This window comes from Pelodiscus sinensis, chromosome 6 (assembly GCF_049634645.1).
Source record: "Pelodiscus sinensis isolate JC-2024 chromosome 6, ASM4963464v1, whole genome shotgun sequence".
NCBI lineage: Eukaryota > Metazoa > Chordata > Testudines > Trionychidae > Pelodiscus > Pelodiscus sinensis.
The window spans coordinates 100,685,351-100,703,582 of NC_134716.1; the positions used below are offsets into that span (position 1 = coordinate 100,685,351).

At 40.3% G+C, this 18,232-nt stretch overlaps 1 protein-coding gene across 2 annotated transcripts in view; it reads left to right on the forward strand.

Moving 5' to 3' along the window:
* HCN1 (hyperpolarization activated cyclic nucleotide gated potassium channel 1) overlaps positions 1–18,232 on the forward strand; it is a 296,887-nt gene that overhangs the window by 221,523 nt on the left and 57,132 nt on the right. For both annotated transcript variants that reach the window (XM_075932483.1, XM_075932484.1), the window contains one exon: positions 14,692–14,838. In XM_075932483.1, the coding sequence (XP_075788598.1) occupies positions 14,692–14,838 (147 nt within the window). The remainder of the gene's footprint in view (positions 1–14,691; positions 14,839–18,232) is intronic.

The following is an 18,232-nucleotide window of genomic DNA, read 5'->3' on the forward strand; positions in this document are numbered from 1 at the left end:
CTTGCCTTTAATTAATCTTTGTAAAATGCTTGAAGACCCATAATATAAAGGTGCAATGTGAGTTTAGAGTATTTATTTGAAAACATGTCTAGTAGCTGTAACATTTACAAATTGCTCTAGAAAGAAAAAAAGTCTGGATTTCAGAGAAAAGACCTTTTCAAATTTCTATTTTAAAAAGCATAAACAGTATTGGTATTCAATAAGTCTGTATTTCTGATTGACTTGTAATCGCTTTTATGAGTAGGCATTCTGTAAATATTTTCAGAGCACAATTAGGACCAAATGATCTATTTAAGCAATTGTGAAGTCAGAACTCTGATATATTAATTAATTTTAATGACCATTGTGGGGCTACAGCCATAGACTTTGTCAGCTATAGCTCTTTAACAGTAAGGTCTTGCTTTGAAAAAGCATGCATGCTGATTTGATTCTAAATGTGTCACCCAGCATAAGAAGTGTGCACTGGCACATTCACTACAAGTAAAAATTCTGAATATTGTGGGAATATGTGAATGGACAATAGGTGCTGGAACTATGGGTCCTAGGTGTATGCCCCTGTCTTGAAGTGGTTTCCATTATATATATATAAAGGGATAACATCTTGGTTCAATGGCTGCCAGTACATTCACTCTAAAAGTTCTTCTGGCACCCCTGAAATGGACTGGCCATTAAAGTCACTCAGGCTTGCTCGTTTTTCCAGTTCTGTCACTTCTGCATGTCCGATTTTCATTCATTATAATTGCCTTCTGAGGTTTTTTAAGGTGTATATAGTATGTATTTTAACCCTAGTTCTTTTCTGAGAAACACCAGGATTTGAAATGAGGAAAGGCATTAAATATTTTTATGTGGTGGGGATGTAATACGATAACTGTTTGCATGGTTAACCAATAATTCTGGGCTTATTAGCTACCATGAACCGTTACATGCAGGCTCTCACCTCACTCCTGGGAAGCTGTCTGCTACTCCATGCTGCTGATACGGGGCAGCATTCTGGGGTGGTCACTGGGTCCGCAGGAGCGGGATTAGCAGGCAGGAGTCAGTACACACTGGCACCTAGGGAGCTGGCTGCCACCCCGCTGTGCAGATGTGTGTAATTGTGTAACCAGGGAAGATTTTCAGTGGTTATACGGTTACCCAATTACCTGCTTTCTAACATTCTGATTAGGGATTTAATTGTTTCCCAAAATGCTTTAAAATCAGAGAAGTTATTCATCTTCATTTTAAACATCAAATATATAAAACAATGGGCATTTGTTTCTTTTCAAATGTCTTCACTCATTGTCTAGAAAATAAATTGTGTAGTCTTGTAAAATGGGAGATAAATAAATGAGAACATTCTGATTAGAATAGTCACTTGTTATTTTTTATCTTGTCATAATACAATAATTGCAGCCATATTCATAATTATGTTGTTATATCTGAAAGAACCAAGTGATATTGGGATCAGATTTTACAAATAAACCACTTTCTTTGTTTTTCTCTGTGTGTTATTTCATGGGCTATGTCTAGATATTGGGACAAAAAATATGCAAATGAGCAGAGCTTGCCAAACGGCGGCGAGCTCCGCTGCGCATGCACTGACCACGCTGCGCAACCGCACCGACTAAAATCTACTCGCCACGGGTGAGCAGATTGCCTGATTTGTCGAACTCTGTAAATGAGGCAAAGCATGGAATATTGCCGCACCCCATTTCCATAATTAATGAGGCTCCATTTTTGCACTAGAGGTTTTTGCGCAAAAAGGAGCCATCTACATGATTCTTTTTTGTGCAAAACCCCTCTCTTGTGCAAGAGCCGTTCTTCCTCTTTTTTCAGGAAGAACGGCTCTTGCGCAAAAGCCTCTTGCGCAAAAACTGAGCCTCATTAATTATGCAAATGAGGCATGGCAATATTCCACGCTTTGCCTCATGTGCTTATTTTTTGTGCAAGAGGGGTCTAGACATAGCCATGCAGTAATGACGATAGTATAGCTTACTGTTCCAAATGAGAAAGTTACATCTAGCTGCTTGTTTCTGAATGTGTATCTTAGAATATGGGAGACAAATGTATGATTCAAGCCAGATGGAGATAGTAGCTAGAATTATCTCGTTTCTACCAGTGATCCTGATCGTATCATCAATGTGGAAGGAAAGAAGTCTCAGTATTTTTCTAATATATTATGACTGATAAAATATTTCTCACTGTGCAGATTCTAGGATTGTCAATTTTCTCCACACTTCCTCTGCTTTCATGAGCTTTGAGTAATTAAGGGTACATGTGCACCTTTAGCTTCAGAACATAATAGTATATGTAACCAGGACATACAGTATAGATCCATAACAAGTATACAGGAAACTAATGGAATTTTGACCTTCCTTTAACAGTGCAAAGCTCTTTGTTCACTGGCTCTTACTATTACAGTATTATTTTACATCAAGGGTTCTTTTAATAGCTGCAGAAATATATTTTAATTTATGTATTAATATAAAATAGATTGTCAGTGCTAAATTTAAAGTGGAACACATTTAGCTGAATATTTACATGATGGTCAGTATACATACCTTTTTATACGAAATGTCCTTTCATTTCAGATACTGAAAAAAGTTTTAAAACTCTTTTTGTGCACATTGTATCTATTCTAACACCATAAAGAAAGCATGCAGTTAGATAAGAAGTGCATTAAAGCTAGCCATTATCAATATGCTTCTAGAAAAATATAATGTAATTTTTACCTTTTTATGTATATAATCTGTTTTTAGTGAAAAGAAAACCCCTATCAATTATAATTTTACATGATAGGCAGAGCAGATAAAAAATAGGGTTTTCTTCCAGTTCAGATATTGACAAAAAATCATTTATGTAGAATTTTTTTCATGTAAAAATCTGACTTTTCATTTTAAAAAGATGTCTGGAAACATATTTTCTGCAGAGGGAAAACTTTTTTTCTTTTTTTTTTAATGAAAAACTTTGTTTAGTTGAGAACTCAATGTTTCCTGAATAGACTGGGCCAAAGAGATGAATTCAGATGATATCATCACTTCAACTTGCTCTAACTAAATCATAAATACCATCTGGGATGTGAGATTATGTTGTTCCCTCTACCATTCATGTGTCCTTTTCCTTCCCCCACCTTATTTTTTCTGTTTCCTTTTCTTTATATTTTTTGTCTTCTGTTAGTCTGTCTTAGCCAGCCAGAGCAAATTGATTCCACAGTTAGGGCCCTCCATACAAATGATATCCTGGTATCCTCTCACACTTAGGATACCTCTCCTGAGGAGAGAACTCCAGTATGGGGAAGAGACATGTAATAATGATGGGGGCTTTCATTATTAGAAACATAGTTTTCTGGGTTTGTGATGACTGGGAGAAATTACATGGTGACTTGCCTTCAATCTATGAAGATTACAGATCTATTGAAATATCAGGCTTATTTGTGGTGGTGGGGAAAAGCTGGTTGTCATGGTACCAATGACTTAAGCAGAACTAATTATTGAAATCGTATGATACCTGTGTTTGCAAAAATGTATTTGCACATGTTTTTTGCAAGTTAATATGCACAATTGTCATAATTGTTTCAGGGGACTATTGAAACTTTTTGATTGAAAGACCAGTTCATGAGTAGTCTGAATATCTCTGTTGGTTGCAAGTGCCTTTTTAAATCTGTTGTGTTTAGTAAAAATAAAACAAAATAAAATACATTGAAAAATTCTTGCTGGAAAAAAAAATACAGGCCATAGACGACGATGACTCCTTTGTTTTCCTGAAGAGATGTATCATGTGTCTTTCCATCAGCTCTTTGTTGCTGATTAAAATTGATTTTTAAGCCTAAAATCTATCATCTGTTGGTGATATCTGTTTTTCTCTAGTTCCCTTCTCCCCCCAAAAGAGTTATCTTGCTTGTAAAAATGCTTTCCTGCTGTTATTTAACTTACAGGGAATAATCAAACATTTCCTCTCTATTGCCAACAAATATACAACCTCTCATTATTGTTTTTTTTAATTACAGTGACTGAGAAATTAATTAAGTTACAGTGAATTTCCTGAATTCCTGTTCTTGGCTGATTCTCATATAAATCAGCCTTTAAACTAAAAATTAAAGACTCAGTACTGCTCCCAGGGAAGGCAATGACAAAACTCTCATTGACTTGAATGGGACAAGGATGCAGGTGCCATGAATCTAAAGGTCAAATTATCCCTCTCATTCTACTACAGATAAAGCCTTCCCAGATCTCAGCTTCACAATATACCGGGAACATAGACTTTACAAAATAAAGGAACTCTATAGTGGAATGAAACTGCCATCAGTCTGGGTCCTATACACATAAGAACATGAGAACGGCCGTACTGGGTCAGACCAAAGGTCCATCTAGCCCAGTATCCTGTCTGCCGACAGTGGCCAGCACTAGGTGCCCCAGAGAGGGTGGACCGAAGACAATGATCAAGCAATTTGTCTCCTGCCATCCCTCTCCAGCCTCTGACAAACAGAGGCCAAGGACACCATTTTATCCCCCGGCTAATAGCCTTTTATGGACCTAACCTCCATGAAATTATCTAGAGAGATAGAATGTAACCCTAAAATGTGTTGTGCTTAAAGAATTGCACAGGATCTCTTTCAGAGGGATAAGGCCACATTTATTGGTAATGCCTTGTCAAATGCATATGATATATTACACTCATACTCTCTCTGTCTCTCTCTTTATCTTATTGCTGTTACCAACTAGTTGCTCCCCCTAGCTTCACAAGAAATAGGATTTGAGTAATCAGGGTTTGTGCCTTCTGGATTTTTTTTCTCTGGAGTTCAGCTCTGAAGGGGATTCCCATGTGACACCATATAGTAGGATATTGGTGGGGGGGTCGAATCCGTGGGTCCACACTTATGCAGATATAGCAGCCATTCTCACCCTGAATAGGAGGGAAGACATTCTCACCCTGCAAGGAGGTTTACAGGATCTGTCAAAAAAGTCTTTCTTTCTCAACAGATCCTCCTCTAGACTGCCTCTTTTTGCCGACAAAGTGCTGAGTTGGCAAAACGCAGTGGCCATTTTAATGCAAATAAGGCACGGGATATTTAAATCCCTGCCTCATTTGCGATGTCGACCTGCCTAATCTGCATCCCTCTGCTGACAGAAGGATGCAGTCTAGACGTACCAAGAGTGTAACATTTTTGAAGTGAAGAGAAAATCAGTGGAACTCGCATAGCTTCATTGCTTTTTAAATTATATTTTTTAGAATGTTGCTTATCTTGTAAAAAAGGTACATGCTAAGAACTTTTATTCTGGGCATTATCATATATTAATTTGAATACGGAGTCTTTTTTTGCCACTTAAGCACATTTCAGAATTTTATCCAGAATCTTTTGTAGCATGGGAAGATAGATTTCTGCCCTTTACCCCATCCTTTTTCCAGAAATGCTTTTACTAACTGCTCTGGCAGAGCACTGAATACACAATCTGAGAATAAATTGTTTTGTCTTATATCGTCATATATTATATACCTATCTCATAGAGCTGTAAGGGACCTTAAGAAGTCATTAAATCTAGTCCTCACGAAAGGGCCAAGTACCATCCCTGACTGATTTGCCCCAGATCTCTAAATGGCCCTCTCAAGGATTGAGCTCACAATTCTGGGTTTAGTAGGCCAATGCTCAAGCCACTGAACCATCCCTCCCTCCTTTTATATACTTTTAATAACAAGAAGTCCAATTCTGCACTAATTAGTCAGGTGAGACATCCTTTGTTGATGAAAGGTGCCCTTCATCAGTGAACATTTTCTTTGGTATTTCACTGCATTTATAATTCTATGTCAGGTTCTGCACTAGGAGGCCTAGCACAAACATAGCTATTCCAGTGAGATTTAAAAAAATGTCTTCTTTTGTAACCAGGACTCAAGATGCACGCATGGTTACTAAACTGACTGTGATTGACAGCGATCGCAGTGAGGTGATGGAAACCGTGGTGGCCTATATACCAAGCAGTTGACAGATATCTTAAGTAGAGCTGGGTGCATTATGAAATGGAGCACTTAACCAGATCCAACAGTTTCACAGTCCTGGCAGTCAAATTAGAGAGACAAGAATAGGAGAGGCATCTTCATCCCTTTGTAAATAGCAGTTCATGTGTATATGCACATGTGCCAGGGCCTGTTTCTTCTCTCACAGTTGTGTAAGTGTCTTTAAAAGAATCATTCACTTCCACAGCTGTGAGAGAAGAAGCAGACCCTTGTAAATGAGAGGAGAATCTGGTCCTTTGAGTGAATGTAACAGGAAAAATTGAATGCAGAGTCAGTTGTCTTTTTATCAAATGCTGCTTCATCATCTCTCTGAGAATCAAGTCTCAATGATTTGTGCAAATACTGCCTTTGGTTATACAAATTAGATTATGAAGTCAAGCCACAGTAATAGTATATAGTATCATAGAAAAGGAAATCAGTAAAGAATCTTGAGAGGTTATCTAGTCCTTCAACCTTACGATGAGACAGGATCAAGGAAATCTAGACCATCCCTAATAAGTGTTTGTCTAAGCTATTCTTAAAAAAAACCTCCACAACTTCCCCTGATAAATACTGAAACAGGTTAACAATCTTTACAGTTAGAAAATTTTTCCTAATGCCTGACCTAAATCTCTGTTGCTTCAGGTTAAGCCAATTACTTATTGTCCTAGTTTTAGTGGACATGCAAAACAATTGACAACCATTCCCTACTATAAAACACGCCTCAGCATATTTGAAGACCTCTCTCAGAGGCCAATTTTTAAATAACTTTTATTACTTTTTCTGCTCTCCTATTCTTTCTCCAGTTTGTCCACCTCCTTCTTACAGTGAGACACCCAGAATTGGACACAGTCCTCCAGACAAGGCCTCAACAGTGCCAAGTAGAACAGAATTATTACCTCTTGTTAATATTCTCTAGAAGTATATTAGCCTTTTTTGTGTTTGCATCACATGTTCATATTCAATAACTGATGCACTATAACCCTCAGATGCTTTTCTGAAGTAATATTGCTCAGTCAGTTATTCCTCATTGCATTCATGCATTTGATTTTTTTTTTCTTCCTCAGTAGTTTGTATTTGTCTTTATTGAATTTCATCTTGTTGATTTCAGACCCGTTCTCCAAACTTCTCATGGTGGTTTTGAATCTTTATTGTATCCTCCTAAGTGCTAGGACCAGTAATCCTATCAAAGAAGGAAATTAGGTTGGTTTCTGTTACATCATTAGAGTTACAGAGTTTAGGAAGAAATCATTTGAAAACACAGGATGCTGCAGCAGTTGCAGGTTTTCCATTTTACTGAACCAACCAAAACCGTCTGGGCTAACCCTTAATGATCTAACTCAGTTATTATACCAATAAAATCTATCACTGATAACCCAATACACAACAGTTTCAGGTAATTTGATTGTTTAATAACTTGTTCCAGGAATTGAAGTCAAGATAACTAGCCTATAATTCCTCAGGTCCTGTATGTTAACCCTTTCTAAAAACAGATTCTGCATTTATCATCTCCCCTGGTAGTTGAAGAGTTAAAGTCCCCAATTATTATCAAATCATGTGACCTTACCCAGCTGACCACTCCACTCAGCTACTGAAACTTGATTATTGAATACTAGCATTAATAGTCCAATTTAATAGTCCATTTAATATTCTGTAATCAGCCCATGGGCAGAAATTTATATTCACCGTAATTATGTTGGACAAGTGAAAACAGCAAACATTAGTATAAATCAATGTTTGTTTATAGTTAATGCACACATACACACACACACACACACACACACAGGGAAATTTGCCTAGGAGATTACTCATTATGATAGTTTTATCAGCTCTAGTCTGAACATACTGGTTGTGTGGTTGTACATACAAGATGGGAAGCGACTGTCTAGGGAGGAGCATGGCGGAAAGGGATCTAGGGGTCATAGTGGACCACAAGTTGAATGAGAGTCAACAGTGTGATGCCGTTGCAAAAAAAGCAAATATGATTCTAGGTTGTATCAACAGGTGTGTTGTAAGCAAAACTCGTGAAGTCATTCTGCCGCTCTACTCTGCACTAGTTAGGCCTCAGCTGGAGTACTGTGTCCAGTTCTGGGCGCCACATTTCCAGAAAGATGTGGAGAAATTGGAAAGGGTACAGAGAAGAGCAACAAGAATGATTAAAGGTCTAGAGAACATGACCTATGAAGCCAGGCTTCATGAACTGGGCTTGTTTAGTTTGGAAAAAAGAAGATTAAGGGGGGACATGATAGCGGTTTTCAAATATCTAAAAGGGTGTCACAAGGAGGAAGGAGAAAATTTGTTCCTCTTGGTTTCTGAGGACAGGACAAGGAGTAATGGGCTTAAAGTGCAGCAGGGGAGGTTTAGATTGGACATCAGGAAAAAATTCCTAACTGTCAGGGTGGTCAAATATTGGAATAAATTGCCAAGGGAGGTGGTGGAATCTCCCTCTCTGGAGATATTTAAGAACAGGTTAGATAGACATCTGTCAGGGATGGTGTAGCTGGATCCTGCCTTGAGGGCGGGGAGATGGATCTCTCAAGGTTCCTTCCAGTCCTATGATTCTATGAAGGGAAAAGGTCTGAGTCTCGGAGACTAGAGATGGAAGGAAAGGGAAGAAGGGCTTTGATGAGTCTTTAGCCATTAGACTCCGGTCTGATATCTTGGGCCAGGTGGGCAAAGAAAGGGGTGAAAGGTAAGGACACAATGTAATAAACAAATTCAAGCCAATTCAATTGCTCACAATATTCCATGGTGAAGATGGGGAAGAGAATGGGATTAGATGGGGGATACATGACTCACTGGTGGAGGAGTCTTTGGAAAATGTTGGAAGCAGAAATGAAGACTTAGCAGATGAGGATACATGTTTGGCAGATTTCGGAATGTTCTGTGTGTCATTAATTCTCAAGATCTGAATGCAAGAGATATGCTGACACACTGCTGCAAAGTTAAAAATCCACAAAATAAAAAAAAAAGTTTTGTTTTTGTTTTTATTTTAAAGTACCAACCTATCCCAATCCCTTCAGGGTTCTTTAACATTCTCTGAGGGGACATTACTATGTCTAAATTAGTTCAGGCTTCTAAGCTCTTTCTAACGTTATTGTATAAACGTCCTGATTTCTACCTAGCTTTAAACTTCAAATGGATCTTTAGAAATTCCTGGAGAACTTTCTCTTCTGAAAAAACACTTTGAGACCACTTCCCAAATACATTCTTTGTTCAAAATGTCTGCTTTGGAACCACCGGCAATTTACCTACTGCCATCTAACAAAGGCAGATGGTAAGTCAGTAAGCTATCATCTAAGAGAGAAATGACATTCTCCTTCCTTAATTTCGGAATAACAGTCCATTCTTTGTTTTCTAAGAGCTAAACAGTACAAACAAGTAAACTGAACTACCTCCAGCTATCTTAAGACCATTATCAGCATTAGAACCCAAGCACCTTCAGGAACTTTCAAGTCAGTCTTGTAACGCACGCACGCATACACACACACACACACACACACACACACACACACACACACACACACACACACACACAAGGTTCACCTCAAAACCCTTCTCAATGGGACCTTTTTAATATACCACCAAATTCTTTTGAGGACGTACATACTCACTGTATGCAACTGCACCAAAAGGAGAGAATCACTCGTTATTAGTCTGGGGAAGGAGAGAACACAAATCTAAATTGCATAACCATAAGCTTCTGATGCAAAAAACATTGAATTTATGTACTATGACTTGTATGCAGAGGAGGGTTCCAATTGGTTTGCATCCATGGGAGTTGTTCAAAAAGCTGTGAAGATGGGAAAGAAGCAGAGAGCAAGACCTGGAGAAGAAGGGAATGTGCAGCTCAAAGAGTAGCCCCTGGGAAAACAGAGAAGTCCCACAAGGCAAGGTGGCATAAAGAATTAGAGGGAAGCTGAGAGAGAGCATCACAACTACAAAAAGTAGTCCAAATAGACCCGTTGCTTCTTGCCAACTCTTCTGACCCATGCAAGGTGTGCAGATTCATTATCAGATTTTACATTTTGTAAATCTATGATTTTGCATTTTGCAGTCTCCAAAACAAATCCCAACCCACACAAACAACTAGATCCAGGTGAGTTTGCAACAGAAATTCAGTGTCTTTCCTTTAAAACAAAACCATCACATTTTGTTGTGCACAGGGCACCCCAAAACTACAATTAAGTGGTGCAAGTTTCAAGATTAATGCATTGGTCTACTGTATACCTTTTGTTACACATTCACTTATAAAACAAGCACTGCTTTTAGCTTTAAACAAAAATACGGAATAAGTACTGAATGCCTTAACTGTCCTGTATTTCTCTTAATCAAATAAGCTGGAAGGCTGTACTTCCTGGAGGAGGGGAGAGAGAGGAACACCCAAAAACTTCAATTTTAAAAAGTCACAACTGTCAAGGTAGCACAGAACTGTATATAAAATTAAGCAGATTCTATCTCAATACATGATATTGGCTGGGGAGCTATTTTCTAGGAGAAACGAGAGAACATATAAACGTTTTGCAATAAACAAAGATATAGCTTTTTCCTTTTATAAAAACCTCAGCTGCCTTTAAAATTAAAAACCTCCAACTAACCCCCTCCTCCTGTTGCCATTCTGCTGAGACAGATGTAGGGAAAGAGAAGGATAAGTTTGCCAAATTAGCTATTCTGGCTACCTGTGGGTGGGATATGAAAAAAAATGGCTTGAGCCACTCAATAGTCACGTGGGGGCAAGTGGTTGGTTTGGTTTTTGAACAGGCAGGTAAATGTCATATCCGCTGTTTCAAACTGCTTTGTTGAAAGGATCCATTCAAGTTTTAATTAAATACAAAACAAATTTAATAGAGGTTGAAAATGTTTCACTGAGCTATAACTAAGAATATGATTTTGATGCCAGTTTCATTTTTTAATAAGGATTGATGTTTCAGAATACTTATTTATCCTTTACAAGAAATTCTCCTACTTCCATTGGTATTTATTTACTAAGCTCAATTATTCATTTGCAAACACTGTGCTAATTACAATGTTCTTCACCAAAACATTCTATCATGTATGGAATCAAAACATTCCAACTCTTAGAAAGAGATGTTGTTAGAAAGATAGTAATTAAGAGTTGGGAGCTTTAATAGTATATAGTTTTATTACTCAGGATAATGATAACAGGGCATAGAGTCTTTCTCTGGGTTGTCAGTTCAACTTTAGTCCAAAGCAATAATGAACATTGCTTATCATCTGATGGCACTTTGAAAGCAGGTAGTGATAGTACAGTTCCTGAATTATCTATATAGTGGTTGGTATTAACCTGCAGCTTACATTATGTAGGTGAGTATGAAATTGCCATCAAAATGTTTTTGTCAGAAAATGGAATTTTGCAAAATTGAAATTTTCCACTTGAAAAGTTTGATTTCCACCCACCCCATGTTTTAAAATTTACCTGAAGAAAAATAAAACATTTTTGGGGGGTTTCTTGAATTGAATTGAAATGTTTTATCTTGGATCAGCTCATTGTTAAACTGTGTTCTTGAGCTGCCACAGTACTTCATGGGGCTACAGTTCAAATGTCCCCATTCTCTCTCTGCTGGGCTGTTTGGTAAAATTGCATCTCCCACAATGGTTTGTGGTCTGCTCTCTGGTTGAACTGCTGTGGTGCATCTTTGAGGATGTAGTCAAGCTGAAGAGCCTCTCTCCGAGGGTATGTCTACACTACCCTCCTAATTCAAACTAGGAGGGAAATGTAGGCATACCGCACTTGCAAATGAAGCCCGGGATTTGAATTTCCCGGGTTTCATTTGCATGAAGCCGGCCGGCGCCATTTTTAAATGCCGGCAGTTCGAACCCCGTGCCGCGCGGCTACACGCGGCACGGAGTAGCTAGTTCGGATTAGGCTTCCTAATCCAAACTAGCTGTACTCCTCATTCCACGAGGAAATATCAGACAAGACTGAAAGTTGAAATGCAGTTCAGCACAGTCATATCAGTCTGGGTTATAGCAGTGGGCAGATCAGGCAAAAGGAGAAAAGGCTTTATTTGTCATGTTTTATTAAAAATAAATCTGCACTTCTCTAAGTAGTTCTGTGAATCCTAGCAGTCCTCATTCAATTGAGTTTCACCAGACTAACTATGATTGACTTTCTGAAATCCTGAGGTGAGCCCACTTACTGCACCTCTGTGGTTAAAACAGTTGTCTACAATTCCAGTAAAAGCTACTTTTCTTGAAACATGAAAACAGAAGCTACTTGCAACTGATACCTGACATACAAAGGCCTTGAAAGGAGTGTTCCCTCTATTTTTTATATATGTGCATGCAAAATTAATTTTGTTCTTTGCGGCAATATGGAGGTGATGTCTGACACATAACATCCATATTAATGCACATCACAATACTCAATTCTCAAATGCATGGTGTGTGGTGGGGGGAGCTGAAGGATTAAAAGTATGAGGGGAGCTCAGGGCCAAGGAAGAGAGTTGGAGTGTGTGTGAGGGCTCTAACTAGATTGCGGGGTGAAGGGGGGTAGAATCTGGGGTGGAGCCTGGAATACAGGTTTTGGAGTATAGGAGGCAAGCCCAGGGCAGCTCTGCAGTAGGGCCAACAGCCAGAGGCTGGTGGTCAGAGGCACCTCTCCCTGGCCATGGCAGGTGTGTGTTGGGGCCTCTCTCAGTCCATGGAAGCTCCATTCTGGGGCTGGTGGGAAGAGGCCCCTCTCCCCAGCCACAGCAGTCCTGCACTAGGGTTGGCGGAAAGAGGCATCTCTCACCACTACAGCTCTGAGCCTCTGTGCAGAGCTTCATAGGTAGCTGTACAGCTTCTGGGAAACATAGCTTGAGAGTCTTCCCCATTTCTCTCATTGTCTTTGTTTTATAACCAAATTTTCTTTAAATCCATTTAGTCTCTATAACATCCTTTTGGTTTCAAAAAACATAATTAGGACAAATTATTGAATTTTGAAGTGATCACAGAGGATGCAATGCTATTATGTACATGCTGCAGTTGCATAGCAGTATCTTTTCCACTGGATTATTTATTACTAAAAGACTTACCTGGCAGTGCTGGTGATGTGGGGGGTGAAGAAGTCAGAACAGTGTCTTTGGGATGTAGAGATCATAGCACATGGGAGGGTGCCGGGGTGAGGGGTGAGGACGGATTCAGGGCAAGATGTGAGGAGTGTAGGAATCAGGACAGAGGGTGAGGAGGGGCTCATGGCAGGGTGTGTGAGTGGCCACTAGCTTCTCCCTGGGTGGAGCCAGGGCAGTGGGGACTGTGCACCCTGCCTGCTGGCTTGTCTCCAGGAGCCAGCAAGGGCTCTCTCCCTCCCCAGTGGCCCCTCGTGGGCCAGCGGGGCCTCTCTCCCTCCCCCCCAGTCCAGCTCAGGGTGGAAGAGGCTCTCTACCTCCCCACTTTCCTTCTGGCAGGCTTGGGGAAAGGAGGCTCTCTCCCTCTTCTCTGGCTCTTCCCAGTTCTCCTAGCACAACCAAACGGTGACCTTGCTTTGTTAGGAGAAGAGGTAGCTGCATAATAAATCTGGAAGGTAGGTTAGTTATCTTTAAGATCCGTGGCTCTAGATCCAAGCATAGTTTCCTGTTCCAAGTTACCCTATTCCTCTAAGTCCAGATCCCGTTCCACAGGAAAGTCCTTTTTTATGTTTACTTATATTTTTAATCATCCCCAATAAAACACATCTACCTCCTCAATTTGCATAACTTTAACTCCAACCTCAGAAGTGAAGAGCAATAACAGAATGTACATTTTTCCAGTCAAATGTTGTTGGTAAAATGAAGCTATCTTACTGAGATAGAAGTTAAGATAATTCAATTTAGTGAAACTTGAGGAGTTCTATGTGTGAGGTTGGATATTAAGAGGAAGTTTAGGGTAGGAGTGAAGGTTTTGAAAGTGCATTTGGGTTTTGTAATGTTAAAACTGCAAGGCTTTGAGGTTGCTGTAGATATTAATATCTTAACTAATGATTTCTTTGATTTTTAATGTTTGCATTACCACCAGTATAACCTTAACAGTATAAGTTATTTAAATTGTTGGGTGTTTATATGATATATTCAAAATTCTCTTAATAAAAAGTATATATAACACTTCTTACAAACCATAGTTCATGTGTATAAATCATGAACATAAAGTTATCCATCTCCATAATTAGTGCAACAGTGGACACCGTATCAGCATACATGCTCTTTACTTTACATCTGCTATCAAGGACTAACAATGGCCTTCATTGAAATGACCTTAATTTTAATCCCCGTTTGAAAATGGACATTATTATAGATGAATGACCCAATGGTTACACCACACTTGCTAATTAGAATATTCATTTGTTAAACTGTTGTAAATCAGATTTTTTTAACCTGGTCATTTTAAAGGGTAATTTCTTTGTTTTGTGACAGTTTTTACAGCTGTCAACTCTTTGTTAATTGTTCATTTTTCTGACTTGCCTTTTTTGAATATAGTCTTTGTTAACCCACAGATCTTATCAATAACATATCAATTGTCAGTGTTTGGAATCAACAACTTTATATGTGCTGTTCACTCTTTTTCATGGATATATTGCATTTCTTAGTATGTTAGAAGCATTTCAACACTTGCATTTCTTATTTTTTAAGCAATTGAGTGAATTAGGTTTCATTTTACATGCACTTTAAATAGCCTTAGATTGTAAAAGATTAATAGACTGAATCTTTTTTTGACTTTCTTCTTCATTTTCTATTGTTTTCTTAGTACAAACAAGTGGAACAATACATGTCATTTCACAAGTTACCCGCTGACATGCGCCAAAAAATCCATGATTACTACGAACACCGTTACCAAGGCAAGATCTTTGATGAGGAAAACATTCTCAATGAGCTCAATGATCCCCTTAGGGAGGTAAGACATCAACAGACAAAAACAGTCCTGCTTGATTTGGAAAGGCTTTTCTTCTTTAATGTGGGATATTTCTATACTAAGAAAAAACTTTCTTCTTTAGCCATTTTGTATTATTTTAATGTCTCTAGTCTACTACACTTGTCACCAGGATATCTGAACACCTATCCCTGAATAGCAATCTATGAACAGGAACAGAAATCCTATACTAGACTGCTGCATAGATCATAAATGCAAAGAAGTGGACAATTACTTGTGTTCATTGTTTACTCCATATATTGTCATAGCCCTTATTTGACTATGCAAGAATGTTAGGATAAATAAAACCTATTTATGCTTCTGTTCAGTGAAGAGGACATGGGTTATTTACCAGGTACCCTCCTCTGCAAGCATGTTGGTAGAATGGGGCAAAATGGGATATCCAGGGAAAAGCCTTGATAACACCATTTCTACATGCTATAGATTAGCTGACTGGAGGAAGAAACTGTTTTAGAAAAATAGCCAGGGGAGCAGTTTACTAGCTAATAATAATAATAATAAATCGCATTTTTCCATCAATAGATCTCAAAGAGCTTCACAAAAATGATCAGTATCATTATCCCCATTTTACAAATTGGGAAAGTGAGACACGTAATTGTGAAGACACTTGCCCAAAGTCACACTCAAAGCCAATGGTAGAGATGGGAATAAAAGTCAACTCTCTATTCACAAAACCACAATGTGTAAACAGGCCTCCCCTTGGGGAAGTGTAGCTGTGCTACACAAACACACAATCAAATCCACTGTGGCTGCAAAAAAGAATCCAATAGGGAAAAAAAAAGACAGTCCTTTTTTGGAAGAAATAGTCTGCTGTATTTTATTTTACATGGGGGGGGGGGGGAATTTCTGTAGACTGGGTATTGAGTGAGGAGAGAGAAATGGCTAACTGGTATTAACAAAGCCATATATGTAGCAATTATATACATAAGTCCCTGAGTCATGCACTCTTTTGCTGGATGGTAAGTCATTGTCAACCTATCAAGTGTGTGTATGTAATCCTAACAACCTCTCCTGGCTTCAGTCTGCAGAGATACCTTCTAAGGAGAAAGAACTAGGAAGGGGTATGTCTACACTACAAAGTTAATTCAAACTAACGGACGTTAGTTCGAATTAACTTTAATAGGCGCTACACTAGCGCTCCGCTAGTTCGAATTTAAATCGAACTAGCGGAGCGCTTAGTTCGAACTAGGAAAACCTCATTTTACGAGGATTAAGCCTAGTTCGAACTAGCTAGTTCGAATTAAGGGGTGTGTAGCCCCTTAATTCGAACTAGTGGAAGGCTAGCCCTCCCCAGGTTTCCCTGGTGGCCACTCTGGCCAACACCAGGGAAACTCGTCTGCCCCCCTCCCGGCCCCGGACCCCTTAAAGGGGCATGGGCTGGCTACAGTGCCCGTGCCAGGTGCAAGCTTGCCAGCACCCAGCCAGCAGACCTTGCACCTGGCACAGATCGAGCCACCCACCCGATGTCCCTCAGCCCTCCCCCTCTTCCCGGGACCAGGCTGGCAGCTCCCGGGAGCTTGCCCAGGACCGCAAGAGGTGGGCACCCACCTGGGCTAGTGCAGACATCGTGGACCTCGTCAATTATCTCTGCACTAGGCACAGGAAAGTGGCCGTCTAGGGCAGGAGAGCTGCCAGCCTGGCCACCCAGGATCAGGTGTGCAAGAGAATCAAGGGGGTCCACTGAGACCCCTGACCCTGAGCCCTGAGCTTACAATGGCCGTCCTGGGTCAGACCAAAGGTCCATCTAGCCCAGTAGCCTGTCTGCCGACAGCGGCCAACCCTAGGGACCCTGGAGGGGATGGACCGAAGACAGTGACCAAGCCATTTGTCTCATGCCATCCCTCTCCAGCCTTCCACAAACCTTGGGCAGGGACACCACTCCTACCCCCTGGCTAATACCACTCCATGGACCCAACCTCCATGACTTGATCTCACTTCCCTTTAAACTCTGTTCTACTTCTAGCCATCATAGCCTCCTGCAGCAAGGAGTTCCACAGGTTGACTCTTTGCTTTGTGAAGAACAACTTTCTGTTACTAGTTTGAAGCCTGCTACCCATTCCTTTCCTTTGGTGTCCTCTAGTCCTTCTTTATGGGAACTAATGAAGAACTTTTCTGTATGCACCCTCTCCACCCCACTCATGCTTTTATAGACCTCTATCCTGTCCCCCCTCCATCTTCTCTTTTCTAAGCTGAAAAGTCCCAGTCTCTTTAGCCTCTCTTCATATGGGACCTGTTCCCAACCCCTGATCATTTTAGTTGCCCTCCCCTCTCCCAGCCTCTCTTTTCCCCTCTCCCACCTCCTTTTCCCAGTCTCCCCCAGTTTTGTTCAATAAAGACAGATTCCATTTTGGAAGACACGTTATCTTTATTTTGTACATCAAGAAGAGGGGCTAGGGAAGGGTAAATGGAAGGAGGTGAGGGAGGAATGGAGCACGAGCCCCTGATGGGGAGGACTGGGCTGGCTCTGTGGGCTTCTGGGGGTGGAAGCTCTCCTGCAGCCCCCCAATTGCCCCCTCTACCCGGATGGCAGCCTGCGGCAAGTGCAGCCGGGCTGATGGCTGAGTGGTGTGATGTGCCCAGTGTGGGTAGTCCGGGCAATCGAAGCCAGGACTGCTTTGCAAGCGGGGCACCCCTGAGAACTGTCTGTCCGGGGTGGGGGTCGGGACCCTTTAAGCACAGCCCTCGGCTAGCCTGAGACAGCATCTCCACGCTCTAAGTCCTCCTCTGATGCCCTGCCAGCACTGCTTCCGGCCATCCTTAAGCCTGGTTCAGGGTCCACTTAATGTGGACATGCTGGTTCGAATTAGCAAAACGCTAATTCGAACTAGTTTTTTAGTCTGGATCCGTTAGTTCGAATTAGCTTAGTTCTAATTAACTAATTCGAACTAAGTTAGTTCGAATTAACGTTGTAGTGTAGACATACCCAAGGATACCAGGGAAGATAGAAAAAAGGGAAGGTGAAGGAAAGATAGGATACATCTACACACCAGTGTTATTTCAGAATAACTGATGTTATTCTGGAATAACATAGTCTGCATAGTCTACAAGCAGTTATTTCAATATAATGTCAAAATAATATCAAGCTGGAGGCCTTCTTACTCCAACTCCTGTAACCCTTGTTTTACAAGGAGCAAGGGAAGTCGGAGGAAGAGTGTTCTTTCTTGGACTTCCCGTTGTGTAGACAGAGCCAAAAGCCGAAATAAGCTATTTTGACTTAAGCTATACATTTGACATAGCTCAAGTTGGATACTTTATTTTGGCTTTAGCTCTGCTGCATAGTCGTGCACATAGAAAGCAGAAGATGAATAGGGAAAGTAGAGAAAATAAGAGACATGAGAAGCAAGAAAGGGAGAGAGAC